This window comes from Ipomoea nil, unplaced genomic scaffold (genome assembly GCF_001879475.1).
Source record: "Ipomoea nil cultivar Tokyo-kokei standard unplaced genomic scaffold, Asagao_1.1 scaffold1978, whole genome shotgun sequence".
NCBI lineage: Eukaryota > Viridiplantae > Streptophyta > Magnoliopsida > Solanales > Convolvulaceae > Ipomoea > Ipomoea nil.
Genome location: NW_017618406.1, coordinates 810,177 through 828,954, shown reverse-complemented (window position 1 = coordinate 828,954; position 18,778 = coordinate 810,177). Strand labels below are relative to the sequence as shown.

General features: G+C 34.1%; 1 protein-coding gene and 2 pseudogenes across 1 annotated transcript; all 3 read left to right on the top strand.

Annotated features, from left to right (window-relative positions):
• Positions 1-605: 605 nt before the first annotated feature.
• Positions 606-2,977, top strand: LOC109147202 (annotated as a pseudogene).
• Positions 2,978-11,012: 8,035 nt separating this feature from the next.
• LOC109147201 (putative late blight resistance protein homolog R1A-10) lies at positions 11,013-13,583 on the top strand. The gene is made up of 2 exons (XM_019294836.1): positions 11,013-11,861; positions 12,810-13,583. The coding sequence occupies exons 1-2, from the start codon at positions 11,013-11,015 to the stop codon at positions 13,581-13,583; spliced, it is 1,623 nt and encodes a 540-aa protein (XP_019150381.1).
• Positions 13,584-13,800: 217 nt separating this feature from the next.
• Positions 13,801-16,370, top strand: LOC109147185 (annotated as a pseudogene).
• Positions 16,371-18,778: the final 2,408 nt, after the last annotated feature.

Sequence of the window (18,778 nt, the reverse complement as noted above, 5' to 3'; positions counted from 1 at the left end):
ACTCACGTTGATGATTAGTGATGTGTAAATGCGGAATTACTGGGTGAAATTCCCTCCCTCTCATTCTGTTAAAATTTAAGTTTATAAGGGTTAAAAGATGTATAATGCATAAGGTTATGGGTTTCACAATCCTAAAGGGATTTCTATTCCTAAAGGAGGTCACATTCCTAAAGGGATTTCTATTCCTAAAGGCGGTTCCCCATTCCTCTTGAAAGAGGGTTTCTCATCACATCTATAAATACCCAGGAAAACTCCAGGGATTTTAACGGTTTCAAATCTCTAAGTTTTCTAGTCTCCGTATCATCAGGAGGTGAATAAGGTATACGGATCAGAGAGGTGAAGCATTATATTCTTGATTCATTCAATTTAGATATTACATCTTCAATGGAACCAAGTAAGTCCTATCTTTCATATTTAATTAAAAGTCCATGATCATAAACATTGTTTAGTTGATTGATTTGATTTACATGCGATCATTGTTAATTGTGCTTCCGCATTTAAGTTATAGCGTATAAAGGATTATTTAACAATTGGCACATCCACTCATTGATTGAGAAAAAAAGTTGTTATCTGAATACTTTGAATTGAAAGAGAGATCTATCGAGATGGTTTGTGTTGCTTTGACTTCTCTGATGGCAACAATTAAGCTTGAAGGGCCGGGGTTTACATCAATGGAATCTTTGTATGAAAAGCTTTCATCTTTGCAAGCTTTTCTGCAGGAGAATTCTGGGGCAAAGGGTGGCACTACAATCAGAGATTTGGAGATGAAGATCAGAGACTTTGCACTTAATGCCGAAGACGGCATCGAAATACAACTAAGCAACTTTCTTCTGGCCAACAACGGAGAGGATCAACAAAAAAAATATCAGCAACTCCATCAAACCTTGGGAGAAGCAGCAGAGAAAGCAGCGGAGTTGGTGGAAATAAGCAAGGAATTGGAAGGTGATGAAGAGGTGGTGGATGAAAGTGAAGGACCATTGATTCCTTGGTTAAAACATGTTTCAGCTTCGGAGCCCAGCAATGTTATGGTCAGTCGTCACCGTGATCATGAGCTGATAAGGGACAAACTCATGCTAGGCTTGAAGGAACTAGAAGTGGTCTCAATTGTTGGGATGGCCGGCATTGGGAAAACAGCTTTAATTAGTAGTGTCTATAATGATCCATTAGTTGCACAGAATTTCCATTTTACGTAGTTGGGTTTCTATGCCTGTGGCTGGGGGATACAATCTGAGCAAAATGCTACACACTATTCTTTGTACAGTACTAGGAGAGGCAGATGATGAAATTAAAAATAGAATAATTCATGATGATGATCATCTAGCAGCTAAGAAGGTACGCAGAAGCTTGCGTAGTAAGAGATATCTAATTGTTTTGAATAACTTATGGAACCATGAAGCTTAGTATGATATAAGAAGATGTCTTCCTGAAAATTATAAATATAGTCGCATAGTGATAACCACTACGCATTGGAGGGTTAGTTATGCTTACACATATAAGAGTATTCATAACATGACTTTGCTAAATCCAGAAAAAAAGTTGGACTTTATTTTGTAATAACTCTTTTCTTAAACTGGAGAAACATAAGGCACCACCTAAATTTCAAGAAATTAGGAGCCAAGTTGTAGAGAGATGTGAAGGATTGCCATACTCAATTCTTGTAGTTGCAAAACGTCTATCTAAGTGTCACAACATAAAACAAGAATGGAAAAAGGTTCAAAAGGAAATAGAGTTGCTTGGAGTTCTAGATAGGAGGGCACTGACCCACACTTACAATCAATTGCAACAACACTTAAAAGTTTGTTTTCTATATTTTGGAGTCTTCCCAAAACGCAGTGCAATCAAAGTGAAACTACTTATTGAGTTATGGATTGTTGAAGGATTTATTAATCCATTGGAGGGCAAGGAATTAGAAAGTCAAGCTTATGAGTATTTACAAGAGTTCATTGATAGAAGTCTTATTCTAATTGACAATCGAGTTCTTTTAGAAAAGTTAAGAATTGTAGGACGCATACTGCCTTGCAAAGCTTTTGCGTAAGAGAAGCTCAGAAAGGGGGCATTTTTTGTGCTTTTAATACTCTGCAACTTCCACGAGGGTCATTTAGCATGTTTGCAAATTCATGCCGCTGGTTAAGCTTATACACACATAAATTTGACTATTATGTGTTGTTAAGAACAAACAACCCTCGCTCCATTTTCTTCTTTCAAGAAGATGCTGAATTATATTTTTCTTTCAAGTTGCTAAGAGTTTTGGCTTTTGTTCCACCTTCATTTCAACAAAGAGTGCGAGCACGCTTACAGGATTTAGTTTTTTTTTTTTTTTAGATACCTATCTGTTACAGGATGGTTTGAGGGTCTTGATTATGTGGTGTCAACCAATCAAAACTTGCAAACACTTGTCGTTTCTAGTAAAGAATCCCAACGTGGAACACCTACTATCCATTTGCCTTCAACAATTTGGAAGTTAACGCAGTTACAACATCTTGAACTTGACAGTTCTTATCTGATTGATCCTCCACGCATGGATAACGATAATATGCGGGCATTATCTTGGGTGTGTTCATCAACTCATTATAGAGCAGGAGCAGGAGTATATTGCAGGTTTCCAAACATTGAAAAATTGATAGTCTTTGTATTTTGCAGCAATCCTATTATTTTTTATAATATTGAATATTTGGAACGTCTTGAGAGACTATCAATTTCAGTTTCGTTTGGTTGCGTTGTAACCCTTCCAAAGTCATCTATGTGTCCTTCACAACTAGAGAAGTTGAGGTTGAACGGCACTAACCTTTCAGAGAGGGATTTAAAGGCAATTGCAATGTTGCCTCATCTTGAGGTTCTCAAATTGGAAAATGCTTTTCATGGAAAAGTATGGAAAGTAGAAGAAGGATTTTTTCGATTAAAATTCTTGCTTCTTGAAAATAAAATGCTCGAGCAATGGATGGTCGTCAGTTTTGGAACCTTCTAAAGTATTAAGTACTTAGTCTTAAGATTTTGTTATTGTTTGGAACAAATCCCTGAGGATATGGAAGGTATTGTTAGCTGGGAGTCAACTGAGTTGCAACAATGTTGTCCTTCCGTCGTAAGGTATGCAAAGCAAATTCAAATAATTCAATGTTGTCCTCCTCCTATATCCAAGTGGGAGTGGAGGATGTGATGTTGAATTATACTTCCTTCAGGCATCCAGATGCCTAAAGAAAGTGGGAACTTGTGATGGGGATATGAGACCCTAGGGGGTCTATTTTATTGGGAAAGTATTGGTCCAAGTGGGGGTGGTGAAAGAAGGAGGTTGGCCCAAGTCTTATTGGGCAGGGAAGACAAACATGCATGGTGGGCCAGGGTGAACAGCATGGACTGGAAGGGGGGCTGGTGAACGGGAGGTGGTTTGGACTTTGGAGTGTCGTTAAGAATCGTCACCGGCGACGGCTCTTGCTGGCGACGGGCGGAATCGGCTCGGGCGGTGCGCCCTTGCCCGCCGGCGCGGCTAGCGCGCCCAGTGGCGCGACCAGCGCACCATGCGCGGGCGTAGCGCCCCTGTGCGAGGCCACGGGGGCGATGACCGGCCAGTGCCCATGGCTGGGGGGAAGTCACTGACTGGGGAACTAGCGGCCCCATCACGGGGGGCGCGGCGGCATACGGTCGCCGGCACCAGGCGGGTGGGGCCGCCCGGGGTGCGGAGGGTGCGCGGGAGAAGAAGGTGGGGGCGTCGATTCGTGGCGAACGTGCGGATTGTTGTGCGACAAATGAGGGAGTGGCGTTTGAGTAGTGGGACATGTGGACAACCAAAGGGGGAGGGGGGGTCTTCTATAAATAGGGGCTCTGGATCTTTGACTAAGGGACAACTCAGACACGATAGACACCCTGGTCTAGTGATCTCTGGTCTATACTTTCAACCCAGCCACCTGGGTTTGATTCCTCACAGTAGCATATCTAGCTATAGTGAGCCTATACCTCGGACTTTGTATGTATTATTTTGGGTCTAGCGCCCCGGGTAATAAAGTCATTACTTTCCTATACCCGGTTTATGGTGGAAGGCATTACTTTCCTATACCCGGTTTATGGTGGAACGCCTTGGACAGTGATTATATATATTTGTTAATGGGAAAATAGCACTGTTTCCGCTGAGTTATATACTTATAGCATTTTTTCTCCTGAATTATTCAAGTGTCTGTTTTCCCCTTGAAATGTTAAATGGACATATTTACCCTTAAAATTAATATTTCATTTATTTTTCTTCTCTAACAAATTATGACCACGATTGGGTTCAGCCCAAACAGACACTATAGCAACCAAACCGAAATATTCCAATTATAATTTAGAATCGAAACCTGAGATTTTGAGTTTATTAAAAGCGCTAACCGGAACGGCCGGTTCATGTTCTTAACTGGAAAAAAATACATTTATTGTTGAATTTAGACTATTTTAAAAATAAAAAATAAAATTTTAAAATAAAGACGGTTCAAAATCGCGAACCAGATCCGAAACCGCCGGTTCACGGTTTAGGAGTTTTTCGATTCATAATTTTAATAAACTGAAATCCAGATATTAGGTTATGGATCTGAATTATAACCGAAAACTTTCAATTCTACTACTATAGTGTCCGGTTCAGTTCGAATCGAACCGTGGTCATCCCTACATATAAGCAATAATTTGTTGGAGAAGAAAAATAAATCAAAGTTACTCTAAGGGTAGAAATGTCAATTTAATATATCAGGGAAAAGTTAACATTTTTAGAATAATTGAGGAGGCTAATGTATTTAACTAAATAATTCAGGAGAAATGACTATAAACATATAATTTAGGTGGAAACATTTTCCCTTTGTTAATTTAAAGGTTGTTGTCATTATTTATACTAGTATTTGCGCCCGTGCGATGCACGGAATAGATTTGTTGTAATATATTAAGAATATTTGGATCGATATATAATTATTTAAATTAGAACATCAAATATTATATAGTTCAATTGAATATACGGGTTGGATCATTTATGTGTTTTTATATTATCATTGTATGAATTTAAGCAAATAATTGCTCAAATTAATAGCTAATGTGTAGATGTATGCATGTAGTGTTATAACTTTGGAGATTTTTTTGCATCATTGTTTAGTATTTTTTTTTTTATAAATTATACAAATGTGTTTGTTTTCTAGCAACTCAGTTATATGAATGAATTGTTATCTTAATTCATTTGTATGGAGGATATTTTTTTTGTCTATACATATAGCAATTTTGTCATTTAAAAAATATAATATCAACGATTTTATTTACACATTGTTGAAACCTCTTTGTAGACGACATTGGTAGTAGCAACACAATCTTGTCCATCATCGTCTAGAGCTAACACCTTCAATTGATCAGGATGGGTGACTCGGTGAAAATATATAATGGTATAATATTAGTCAATTTGCGATCCTTTTATATTTTAAATAAATTAGTAATATCATATTCATTTTCAGTCAATTATTCTTTTGTATTTTTAGTCCATTAGAATATTACATGGAGTGATATTTTTACCTAATTTGTGTTCCATTTTTAATTGAGAATGTATAATATTATTATTGAAATATTTCTGTTCCATTTGTAATTTACCTTTATTATTGTTTAAAATATGTATTTACTATTTATGATGTAGAATATTATTATTGAAATATTGGCGTTCAATTTTAGTTTCCCTTCCATTTTAATTAAAATGCAATGGTCTAACCATTTATTTTTTTCATATTAGTCAATTATGAATAATTTTTTATTTGCAGTCAATTATTAATATTCATTTCCTTTTAAATTTTCAATCCATTAGTAATATCATATTTATTTTCATCCAATTACTTCTCTTTTATTTTTAGTCAATTAATCAATTAGCGAACTAAAATATCAAATGCAATGATATTTTTATCAAATTTTCGTTTCATTTTTAATTGATGATTTAGAATATTATTATTGAAATATTTCCATTTCATTTTTAATTTTCGCTACATTTTTAATTCACCTTTACTATTGTTTTAAATATGTCTTTAGTATTGATGATGTAGAATATTATTATTGAAGTATTTCCTTTTTATTTTTAATTTACCTTTACTTGATAGTGTAGAATATTATTATTGAAATATTTCCATTCTATTGTTTAAAATTGTGTAAAATTTATGACATATTTATGATTTGATGTATTATACTGTGTAATATTATTGTGAAAAATTAAAATGTAATGATCTGACCATTTTTTTTTCTATTTTAGTCAATTATGAATCTTTTCTTATTTTCAAACAATTGTTAATATTCATTTCCTTTTTCAATTAATCTAATGTTTGTTGCCAAGTAGCTTGTGCTTAGATGGCATGTAGTGACTTCTCTTATGTGGGAAGTCATGAGATCGAGCCTTAGTGAAGGTGTTTGTTGAGAAAATATGTTTGAACAGATATTTATTTATTTACTTAATTTTCATTCCATTTTTAATTGATAATAATTTTCATTCCATTTTTAATTGATAATATAGAATATTATTGTGAAATATTTTTGTTCTTTTTTTTTTTATCATTTTTTTTAATTTACCTTTACTATTTACTATTGTTTGGGCGATAAATCAAGTAAATAGAAATTTGTTTTTAATTATATAATTATATTATAGATTTTTTTTATTTTTCTATTGTTTGGGTGTGAAAGTAAGGAAGAAGGATTTTCTTTTTAATAATGGTATAGATTGAGAATCTTTTTATATTTACCTATTTAACTTATTATTATTAGTATTAATCAGTGACTTTCGTTACTTTTTCTATTTTTAGTGAATTAAGGATCCTTTTATATTTTTCTATTTTAATGTTAACTTTTAATTTTACTGATTATTATTAGTATTAATTATTCAGTGAATTCCATTTCATTTTCTATTTTTCGTAAATTATGAATCTTTTTTTTTCAATTTTTTTTGTAGGATTGTTTTTACTGTAATTTTTATTATGACCCCTTTTTTAAAAAAAATCTTTCATTTTCATTGAATTAAGAATCCTTTTTTATTTTCAATTTTACTGATTATTATTAGTATTAATCAGTAAATTTCGTTTATTTTTCCATTTTTAGTGAAGTAAGGATCTTTTTTTTTTCTTCATATTTTACTGCTTATTTTCTGACTGATTATTATTACTATTAATTAATCAGTGAATTTCATTTCCTTTTCTATTTCTCGTGAATTAAGAAAATTTTTTTATTATTCTAATTTTTGGTAGAATTTTCTTTTTTTACTGTTATCCTTATTATGACTTTTTTTTTTTCACACCCTTACGTTTCTTTTTTCCATTTTCATTGAATTAAGACTCTTTTTTTTTTTACCAATTATTATCAGTCATAATCAGTAAATTCCGTTTATATTTTCATTTTTAGTGAATTAAGGATCTTTTTTTTACTGATTAGTGTTAGTTTTAATTAATTAGTGAATCTCGTTTTCTTATTTTCTATTTTTTGTGAATTAAGGATCTTTTTTTCTATTTTACTACTAACTTTTTTACTAATTATTATTAGTATCATTAATTGGTAATTTTTTTTTTATTGTTTGGACGGGTAAGTAAGAAATGGGGGTTTAGTTTTTAAGAATAATATAGAATTTTAGTGAGTTAAGGATCCTTTTTATAGAATTCTCTTTCAATATTTAAATACATTAGCATAGTAATTACACCAAAGAAGGAAAGAAAAATTATTAGAATAATAGTATTTTCACCCGTTCGATGCACAGAATGGATTTGTTGTAATATATTAAGAATATTTGGATCAATATATAATTATTTAAATTAGAACATCAAATATTATATAGTGCAATTAAACATATGGTTTGGATTATCTATGTGTTTTGATGTTATCATTGCTTAAATTTGAGCAAATAATTGCTCAAATTAATAGCTAATGTGTAGATGTACGCATGCGGTGCTGTAATTTTGGAGATTTTACTTATCATTGTTTAGTTTTTTTTTTTTTTTTTTTTTAAATTAGTCAAATGTGCTCATTCTCAAGCAACTCAGTTATAGGAATGAATTACTATCTTAATTCATTTGTATGGAAGATATATATTTTTTTGTCTAGATATATAGCAAATTTGTCATTTAAAAAAATATCAACGATTGTATGTACACATTATTGAAACATCTTTCGACATTGGTAGTAGCAACACAATCTTGTCCATCATCGTCTATAGCTAACACCTTCAGTCCATCATGATGGGTGACTCGAGTGAAAATATATAATTGTAGAATATTAGTCAATTAGGGATTTTTTTATATTTTAAGTAAGTTTGTAATATCATATTCATTTTCAGCCAATTATTCTTTTTTATTTTTAATCAATTAGTCAATTAGAATATCATATGCAATGATATTTTTACCTAATTTTCGTTCGAGTTTTAATTGATTATGTATAATATTATTATTGAAATATTTCCGTTGCATTTTTAATTTAACTTTATTATTGTTTAAAATATGCCTTTATTATCTATGATGTAGAATATTGTTGTTGAAATATTCCGTCAAATTTTAGTTTCCATCAATTTTTAATTAAAATGCAATGATCTAACCATTTATTTTTTTTATATTAGTTAATTATAGATCATTTTTTATTTGCAGTCAACTATTAATATTCATTTCATTTTATATTTTCAGTTAATTAGTAATATCATATTCATTTTCAGCCAATTATTCTTTTTTATTTTCAGTCAATTGGTCAATTAGAATATTAGATGTAGTGATATTTTACCCAATTAATATTAAGATTTCGTGCAATGAACATGTATATCATATTTGAACGGTAATTTATTTTTATACAGTAATTATGCATAATAAATTAATATTATGCTAATTAATAACTAATAAAATTTATTATTAATTTGACCATTAAAATTAGTCTGGATGATAAAAAACATATATGAATTGGTTCAATAAATCATAAATATTACCAATTGTTTGATTAGAAAATAATCATTATCAAATTAAAATTGATTAATTTGACAAATTATACTTAAGATAAATATTACAGATTATTTACTTATATAAAACTTTTATTGAATTATTATTTTATAATAAGGAGTGAAAAATTATATATATATATATATATATATATATATATATATATATACCATATTGGTTATTGGTTATATACCATATTATTGGTTATCAATATAGATTTCTTAAATTGGTTATAAATCATATTATAGTATTACGTCCATATGAAATAATATTAACATACATAAAATTACCATACATACTTGTTAATATTTAGATTTATTAAATTGGTTACAATTCATATTATGGTAAAATAATTCTTATGCAATATACGATTTGGAAACTCAATGAATATTAAGATTCCGTGCAATGAACATATATTCCATCATGTGTACTCATTTGACCAAAAATATGAAGGTTGGTTCAATAAATCGTAAATATTACTAATTGTTTGGTTAGAGAATAATCTTTATCAATAAAAATTAAAATAATTAAATCTCTATCATATTCATATGCTGTTGCTTTAGGCTTTTGTCAAGGAGCACTACTCACGATCCTCAACACATTGCCATGGCTCCAAATCCTTGTGTTACTCCTATTGGTGCTGGAAGGACCGTCACATCAGGAAAAAAAATATTAATAGTCCAAACTCATTCAATGATGTCCCCTCTCATGCAAATGACCTGCAGATCTAGTTGCTCAGAGTCCACTAATAATCAGATGGTCAATTTTTTTTTCTATCACTATGAATAGTGCATTACTTAATCTTGCCCAAAGTCCAATAATAAACAACTTTTAATGGATTGAGATAAGGTATTAGAGAAATACCTTTTAATGGGTTGAGCAAACTCGTCCAGATTAATGATGAAGAAGATCATATGATATATATGATCAATATAATCATAGTTTATATAATATATGTAGATAGATTTTAAATTTCACCAATGGTATATATGATTTTCTATTCTTTATTAAAAAAAAAAAAAAAAAAAAAAAAAGAGTTGAAAAAGGATACAGAGATTTACCAAATGTGTAGGTGTAGTACAACAGCTCTTCTGGATACGCAGAGAATATGGGTCTTGTTCCTCCTCTTCTTGAAGGTCCATGTTCTCTACACCATTGCTATGCAGTTGTAGAGAATATTCCCTTAGGTTCTTCGTAACTTGGTACTGTTTGTATTGAAGAGAATGTGATGTATATATAGGTGTTTAGATATGATTAAGGGTAACATTTATGGTTTTTATTATATTACCAATTACCAATTACCAATTACCAATTAAAATTAGAGTTACAATTTTACATTTGCTTACCAAAAAATTATATATAGATACTTATTTTATATTTGAAGAATATATTTACCTAATTTACTTTATATACAGTAATAAGTATGTCTACACATAAATGAATAATATATAATATATAATTTCAATATTTTGATAATTAATTAAATTAGAAAATTAGGATATTATATAAATGCCACTAAGTTTTGGGGAAAAATTTATATGGTTTTTATATTATTATTATTATTATTATTATTATTATTATTATTATTATTATTATTATTATTATTATTATTTTATTATGCTTACATTATTTCATAAGATTTTTATTATATTTGAACAATAATATTTTCAATTATATTATAGAATATAATACCATACATAATATTACCAATTATGTAATATAACAATTAATAGATTTATTTAATTTCCATTTGACATTTACTTACCAAATAAACTTTACTACAAAAGTTTTGGGGGGAAAATTTGTTAGGAGGATTTTACTTTTATATATATATATAAATTATTAATATTAATTAATTATTAATAATACTTCAATGTGCAACATTGGTACTACGGTGGAGACAAAGTTTACAGATCAGAGAGAAATTAAAACAATTTTTTAACAAGGACCATCTTCATCTTTTTATGCAATGTTTGGAGGGTCAGTGCCTTAGTGTCCACACCCAGTACTCATTCATTGAGAAAACTAAACAATTAAGCAGATCTAAATAATTTGAAAGAGAGAGAGAGGGAGAGAGAGATGGCATCTGTTGCTTTGACTTCTCTTACTGCAACTATGAAGTTGGAGTTTCTGCAACCCAATAATCCAAGGGTTTCTCTTGATGATGAAGCATCCATATCAATCAATTCTTTGTTTGAAAATCTTTCATCTTTGCAAGCTTTTGTGCAAGAGAAATCTGGGGGTGGCCCTGCAACCAGAGATTTGGAGATGAAGATCAGAGACTTTGCACTGGAAGCTGAAGATCGCATCGAAATACAACTCAGCAACTTCCTTCTGGCCAAGAACGCAGAGGACCAACAAAAAGCTTCTCAGAAACTCCACCAGATCTTGCGAGAAGCGGCAGAAAACGCAAGAGAGTTGCTGAAACTTAGCAGCAGCATAAGCAAAGAAGCAGTGAAGAATGAAAGTGAAGGACCACTGATTCCTTGGATAAAACATTCTCCGGGGATGCTTGAGGGGGGCAGAATGGTGGGTCGTCAACGTGATCATACGCTAATAGTGGATAAACTCATCCCCGATGATCACTTTATATTGAGTCGTAGGTTCAAAGTAATCACAATTCTTGGTATGACCGGTATAGGAAAAACAACTTTAGCTACAAGTGTCTATAATGATCCAAAGGTTGTATCCCGCTTTGATGTACGAGGTTGGGTTACCATGTCTTGCGAATACAACAAGACCCAAATGCTACACGACCTTCTTTGGACACTAACAAAGGAGCCAAACATTCCTGATAATGATGGTGTAGCAGCTACGCAGGTATACAACTTCTTGAGAGGTAAGAGGTTTCTAATTGTTGTGGATAACTTATGCAACACTCAAGCTTGGTATGATATAAGAAGATGTCTTCCTGATGAATATGGTAAGGCAAGTCGGGTAGTGCGCACTACGCATTTAAGGAGTCCTTTCGCTGACGATTATAACTCCTTAATTTCCTATGTCCATCACATGTCTTTGCTAAATCCTGAAGAAAGTTGGGATTTATTTTGCAATAACTCTTTTTTAGAACAACATATGACATCTGAATTTAAAAAAATTAGGAGTCAAGTTGTAGAGATATGTGAAGGATTGCCGCACTCAATACTTGTAGTTGCAAAGCGTCTATCTAAGTGTGACAACATACAACAAGAATGGAAGAAGGTTGAAAAGGAAATAGAGTTGTTTGGAGTTCTAGATAGAAGGGCACTCACCCTCACCTACAATCAATTGCCAGAACATTTAAAAGTTTGTTTTTTATATTTTGGAGTCTTTCCAAAACGTAGTGCAATCAAAGTGAAACTAATAATTAGGTTATGGATTGCTGAGGGATTTATTAAGCCATTGGAGTATAATAAGGAGTTAGAAAATCAAGCCTTTGAGTACTTACAAGAGCTTATTGATAGAAGTCTTATTCTAATTGACAATTGGAGTACTTCTATAAAAAATAAGAATTGTAGGATGCACAGTGCCTTGCATGGCTTTTGCGTAAGAGAAGCTCAGAAAGAGGGCATTTTTTGTGCTTTAAATACTCTGCAACTTCCACGAGGGTCATTTGGCATGTTTGCAAATTCATGCCGCTGGTTAAGCTTATACACACATAAATTTGACTATTATGTGTTGTTAAGAACAAACAACCCTCGTTCCATTTTCTTCTTTCAAGAAGATGCTGATATATTTATATCTTTCAAGTTGCTTAGAGTTTTGGCTTTTGCTCCATCTTCGTTTCTTCAAAGAGTGCCAACACGCTTACATGATTTAGTTTTTTTGAGATACCTATCTGTATCTGAATGGTTTGAGGGTCTTGAGTATGTAGTGTCAACCAATCAAAACTTGTAGACACTTGTTGTTTCTAGTAAAGAATCCCAACTTGGAACACCTACTATTCATTTGCCTTCAACAATTTGGGAGTCACCGCAGTTACGACATCTTGAACTTGACAAATCTTATGTGATTGATCCTCCAAACATGGATAAAGATAATATGCAAACATTATTTTGGGTGTGTCCAACGCATTGCAGAACAGGAGTACATTGCAGGTTTCCAAACATTAAAGATTTGAAAATCTTTGTTCCTGGAGGCAATCCAATTACTTTGGATAATCTTGAATATTTGGAACGACTTGAGATGCTAACAATTTCAGTTTTGTTAGGCCAAGTTCTAACCCTTCCAAAACCATTTGTGTTTCCTTTACAACTAAGGAAGTTGAGCTTGAATGGTATTAACCTTTCGGAGAGCAATTTAACGGTAATGGGCATGTTACCTTTTCTTGGAGTTCTCAAGTTGAAAAATGTCTTTTATGGGAAAGTGTGGGAAGTAGAAGCAAGACGATTTCCTCAATTACAATTCTTGCTTCTTGAAGATAAAACGCTCAAGCAATGGAGAGTTGATAAATATTCATTTCATTTGATTGAGCGCTTAGTCCTAAGATTTTGTTATTGTTTGAAAAAAATCCCTCTTTCTATGGAAAATACTATGTTCTTGAAGTCAATTGAGTTCCAGCAGTGTTGTCCATCTGTTGTTACTTCTGCAGAGGATATCCAACATAGAATTTACAGAACCCGAATTTTTGAGGTTAGAATTGATGCTATTTTTAGGTTAGAAGCTGCGTAGTATAATTTTCTTTACATGTGTTTAGCCTTGTCATCCTTAGCTTCATTAATATCTCATTTCACTTTCTTCGTTCATTCCTAATTTGCATTCTGTTTCTCATATATATAGATCAAAATCGTGGGACCTGAATATGATGAATCACAATGTACAGACATAGAAGAGTCTATATCTCCAGATGATGAATGACAATGACAAGCTAATGTATGGATGCATGCTAGAATTGATCCAAGCTAATGTATGGATGCATGCTAGAACTGATAATGTTGTGAAGAATCGGTTCACGACCCTCTGCAAAAAGAGAGCGAAGAACGAGGAGGCATTAGCAAAAGAGAATAGTAATTCATCCATTAATAGTAGTGATAGCATTTCAGAATCTGCCGTGCCCCTTAAGAAGCAAAGGTAAAATTCGTTTAGTGTGCTTCAACTCTATATGATCATGCTCCATTAAATAACGTTTGGTTTTTGGCGTTTAGGAGGACTCACATTCCAGACCCCCCTGAAAGTTTTAGCAACGGGGAAAAATCACTCGTGAGTTGTGATGCAACGAATCAGATGCTAAGGTCTCCATTTGCAGTAATAGGTCAAAATCTCTACAGTCCCGGGACCAATGTATCGAGTCATCAAAACGATGAGGACACCAAAGATTCGCATGCCAATGGTAAATAATCTGAAGCAATCTATGGCTCTTAACACACCATTAGGTTATACAAAAGTCATTTAGACCATCAACTATTTTAGAAGTTCTTTATCTTTTATAATTAACACCTGTTTTGGATCAAGCAGGCTCTAGCAATAAAACCGAAGGAACATTTCTTAAGAAGGATGATCCGAAGATACTCGCATTGATGCAACAAGCGGAACTACTGAGCTCGCTGTTACTCAAAGTCAATTCTGAAAACACAAACCAGAGTCTTGAAAACGCTTGCAAGGTCAGGAAAAACGAGCATTCTTGTATGGAGAAATTCAGCCAATATCGATCTTTCTTTTGCATTACTCTGTATTATGTTGTCTATATGTTGTTGTTTGTTCACATGATAACGGCTCAATCAGTGGATCTTCTGATATGAAAAGAATCTTTTCAGGTACTCAAAGATTTTCTCAATCATACAAAAGATGGTGATGTGACGAAATGCCAAATTTCTGAGATGGAGATTTAGCTCGAGAAATGGAGATTCAGCTCGAGAATTTTAAGCAATCTGCAAATGAATTAAAAAGCATTAACGAATGCAGTCAACCATCTTGGAGGTATTGTCACGTGCAAGCTAGATATTTTTTTTTTTTTTGGTCAGACCATGAGGTCTAGGCACCTTTAAGCCCGTACCATACTCAGACTAATCCCCATTCGCACCGGGCCGACCCAATTAAGGGGCAAAGTATTGGCCATATTGGTTTTTTCCATACGAGAGGAGGTTCGAAATCCCGACCTCTCTTAAGGGATGAGAGTGCATGGTCACTCACGCCAACCAAGCTGGTTTGCAAGCTAAATATGTTACTCGGGAATGTTTGTCCACGAAAAGGGAAGTGCCTAATATAGTGTTGTGCAGGCAACCTGCTTTATCGGAAGAGTCTGCAGGCAGCTCGGAGTATAGCACTGGATCATCTTTACTAGCCCACGGGGTTGGTGATAATAGTGAAAAGGGCGAAGCCGAGCTATGTGCTTTGCATCAGGATATTGAATCGGGATTACAATCAACCCACATTGATGATGAATTTGCAAAAGGAATTTCTGGCAATGCCTAGAATTCTAAAGGTGTGAAAGACTTGTACTTTATGCAAGGCATTTTTAATCGGATTAATACTTCAAGCGTATAAAATTTGTATGTTTCCAGTCGATACGTTCCCAGCTTGTGACAAAGTTAATCCCGTTAATGAGACTATATGTGATTATTCGAATGAAGAATGTTGTTTCCCTCTTCAAGTAACCCCGATGTTCAGATCACTAGCAGCTGCTTTTCCCAGCCCGAAATTTTCAGAAAGTGTAAGTAACACCCTTCATTCTTTCACTATCTGACCGGCCTAAACTTAATTAAATGTTGACACTGTTTTTTCATTCGTTTTCAGGAGAGACAATTCCTACTAAAAACGCTTGGAATGGAATCTACGTCTCCGAATCCAAGCATCAATCCTTCTCATCCTCCATTGTGCGAGCAGAGGGCCCTCCTCCATAGTTTATGACAAAACTTACCAACCAATCTCATACATATTCTGTGGGGCTCAACCACCATGACTTTTCGTCCAAAAATTTCAGGCATGTGTAGATTATTTTTTAAGTCAGTTTTCCGTTGGATTGCAGTCATTATGACCTGAGTTTTTACAAAGAAGCCATGAAGATCTGGTCCCAAAGACCACAATCTAGAATGCAATGGAGCATCCTAGTATTTTCCGAAGATCTGATAAGATGGTCTGCATCCTTTCTCAACTTACCAGCCTAATACAGTTTCTAGAGTGTTGTGTTTTTTTTTTTTTTTTTTGGTCACATTCTTTTGGGTGTTGTATGGGAGAGTTGGATAGGGCATCCAATAATGTTCCCATAAGGCTTTTTTACGGTATTTATTTGCCAATTGTACAGAATATATAGAATGTAGTTACAAATTGGTACATTGCCATTGATATAGAACATATCAAAAAGAAGAAGAATACATTGATAGAAGAGAGGAGGATCAACATCAACCAGTTGAACTGACCCCCCCCCCCCCTCCCTAGCGTTTTTGCTTCGTGTGCAGAGTTTAGATAATAAGTTTTGTGGTGCTCTTCTGTTTCTCTCATCTTTATGTAACATTTAACTCATACTTTTATTGGAGTGGAAAATCCAATAGTGCCTTTTGTGTGTATATATGTCTCAGAAACCAAATTACTTAGAGCTGAACAAGATTTGGACTAAAGATGTGTTGTTAGGATCGAGCGCTTTACTAGCACATTTTCGTGAGGCAGAGTATTGGACTTAATGGCCTTTCAGGCCTCCTCCCAACACTTAGTTTAGCCACATAGTGCTGGACTTGGTCCTTTACCGGCTTCTGCCCAACTAGATGCACATATGCATGCCCAGAAACAACGAAAGAATTATAAAACGACATGTACTTGGATAATAGAATAGGAGAAGAGTGGAGATAGAGTTTCTTACACTGTTTTGTAGTTTTTCTGTGGCCATGAATTCAGATGCTTCCTTGACAGCACCTACTGGAGATCTGCAATGGGGTAAGTGTTGTGGGGAAGAAGCTAAGGGGTTTCTAAGAAACTCTGTTATTTAAGTTGGTCAGAGGGCAAAGTGTGATCAATGGCAGAATGCAGAAAGTAGGGGAGGGAACTCTTTGCAAATTAAAGTGTGGAGTAAAGTGACAGTCACTCAAGTGAAAAGACTAAATTGTTCATTCCCATTCTCAAGTCTTGAGTCAGAAGGGGGTATTATGGTATATCTACATGTTAGTTGATAATCCCATCATTTAAAGCAAAACTTTAACATAACACAAGGATTACAGTTTGGGTCCATCTCTCAAATTTGCACTTTTTGAGAACATAAATCAGTTGGCCTTAGCTTAAACCAAATATTTGATTCTGATATTCACAGTAGTTCATGAGTAATTAGATGCAAGAAATGGTTTGAAATGCATTATTGATATATAAAAATCATGTGGACTTCCTCTGATCTTCTTTTGCACCATCCTATACAACTTCCTCCATTTCAAGTATGACAAAACCATTGCATGCAACACTCACCCATTGCTTCCTAGGCACTACAAATGCTGACAAACTTTCTTGTTGTGATGGTTGTGTTGGTCAGCGGAACAATTTGACTAATGGTTAGAAAGATAAAGTTTACTGAGCCACTGAGTTACCGTGATTTAATTACCTCCTCCGACCCATGCTGCATTAGGGGCCCTCAGAGTTGGGAATTCAACTAGGTAGCTCTGCGTCTCTGCCGCTTCCATTAGACCAAATCTTTATCACTTCATGAAATATTGAAATCACACTGAATATTAAGTTGGTGTATCAGCCTGAAACACTACAGCTAAAGATCATAAGAAGCTTACTCAGAATTCAGAAATGACCATATCAAACAGACCACTTTTAATTTGGTGCCAGGTTCAAGAAAGACAAGTGCTCAAACCTCTTCTTGTTTGGACCATATCTCTTTGTTGACCTCCAAAGACCTGCCCCATAAACAAGTAAAATTGAAGGACCTATTCAGTATATAGTTTTTAAAGTGCCAAGCTACTAAAAACTTACCATACAGTGAAAGCTGCCCTGTGACCCTAATCACAACCCGAAAGTGTACTTTGGATGAACCTGTCGGTGACTCTAACCAATAAAGAACCATAAGTAGGTAACCCAACCTAGGTTTCATGTATATCATAGCTAATCGGTTCAAACCAAGAAGACTTATATCACAAAGAGGTAAACCAACTTAGGTTGTCAATAGATGACCCCGTTCCTTTAAATCGAGAAGGCCCGCCCCTTTAAATCAAGAAGGCCTACAAATGGTTCTCACAAGAAGTCAATCTTGAAACGTGCTGTCATCTTCTCTCAAATTTGGTTCGTGCTGGCGCTTAAGCTACCATCTTCATTGGCTGAATGGACGCTTGACGTGCACTAAACGCTAACAGTAAACGACCCTTTTCTGGGTTTGGTTGAGAAAACTTCAGAGTAATTTAGAGAGAGAGAGAGAGAGATGGGTTGTGTTGCTTTGACTTCTCTCATGGCGACAATTGAGCTCGAGTTTCTGCGATCCATTCCGAGGGTATCTCTTGATGATGGATTACCAATGAAATTCTTTGAAAAGCTTTCATCTTTGCAAGCTTTACTGCAGCAGAAATCCGTGGCAGGGGTTGGCACTGCAATCAAAGATTTGGAGATACAGATCAGAGATTTTGCACTGGATGCCAAAGACCGCATCGAAATACAACTAAGCAACTTTCTTCTGGCCAAGAATAGAGAGGATGAACAAAAAGCTGCACAGCAACTCAATCAAACCTTGTGAGAAGCAGCAGAAAACGCAGCTGACTTGCTGAAAATCAGCAATGAATCTGATGATGCCGATGAATGTCCACCACTGATTCCTTGGGCGTTGGATACATCCTTGCGGCGGCAGCCTCCAAAGCTGGAGGGCAGAATGGTGGGGCGTCGCCATGATTACTTACTGGTAAAGAACTAACCCCTCTATAGCGATCAACGAAGAGTAATCCTAATTGTGGGGATGA

Excerpts from the sequence above, each read along its gene's own strand:
- LOC109147201 (XM_019294836.1), top strand. The coding sequence starts at position 11,013 with ATGGCATCTGTTGCTTTGACTTCTCTTACTGCAACTATGAAGTTGGAG. Across the intron at positions 11,862-12,809 it reads TTCCTGATGAATATGGTAAG|ACACTTGTTGTTTCTAGTAA; the intron begins GCAAGTCGGGTA and ends CAAAACTTGTAG.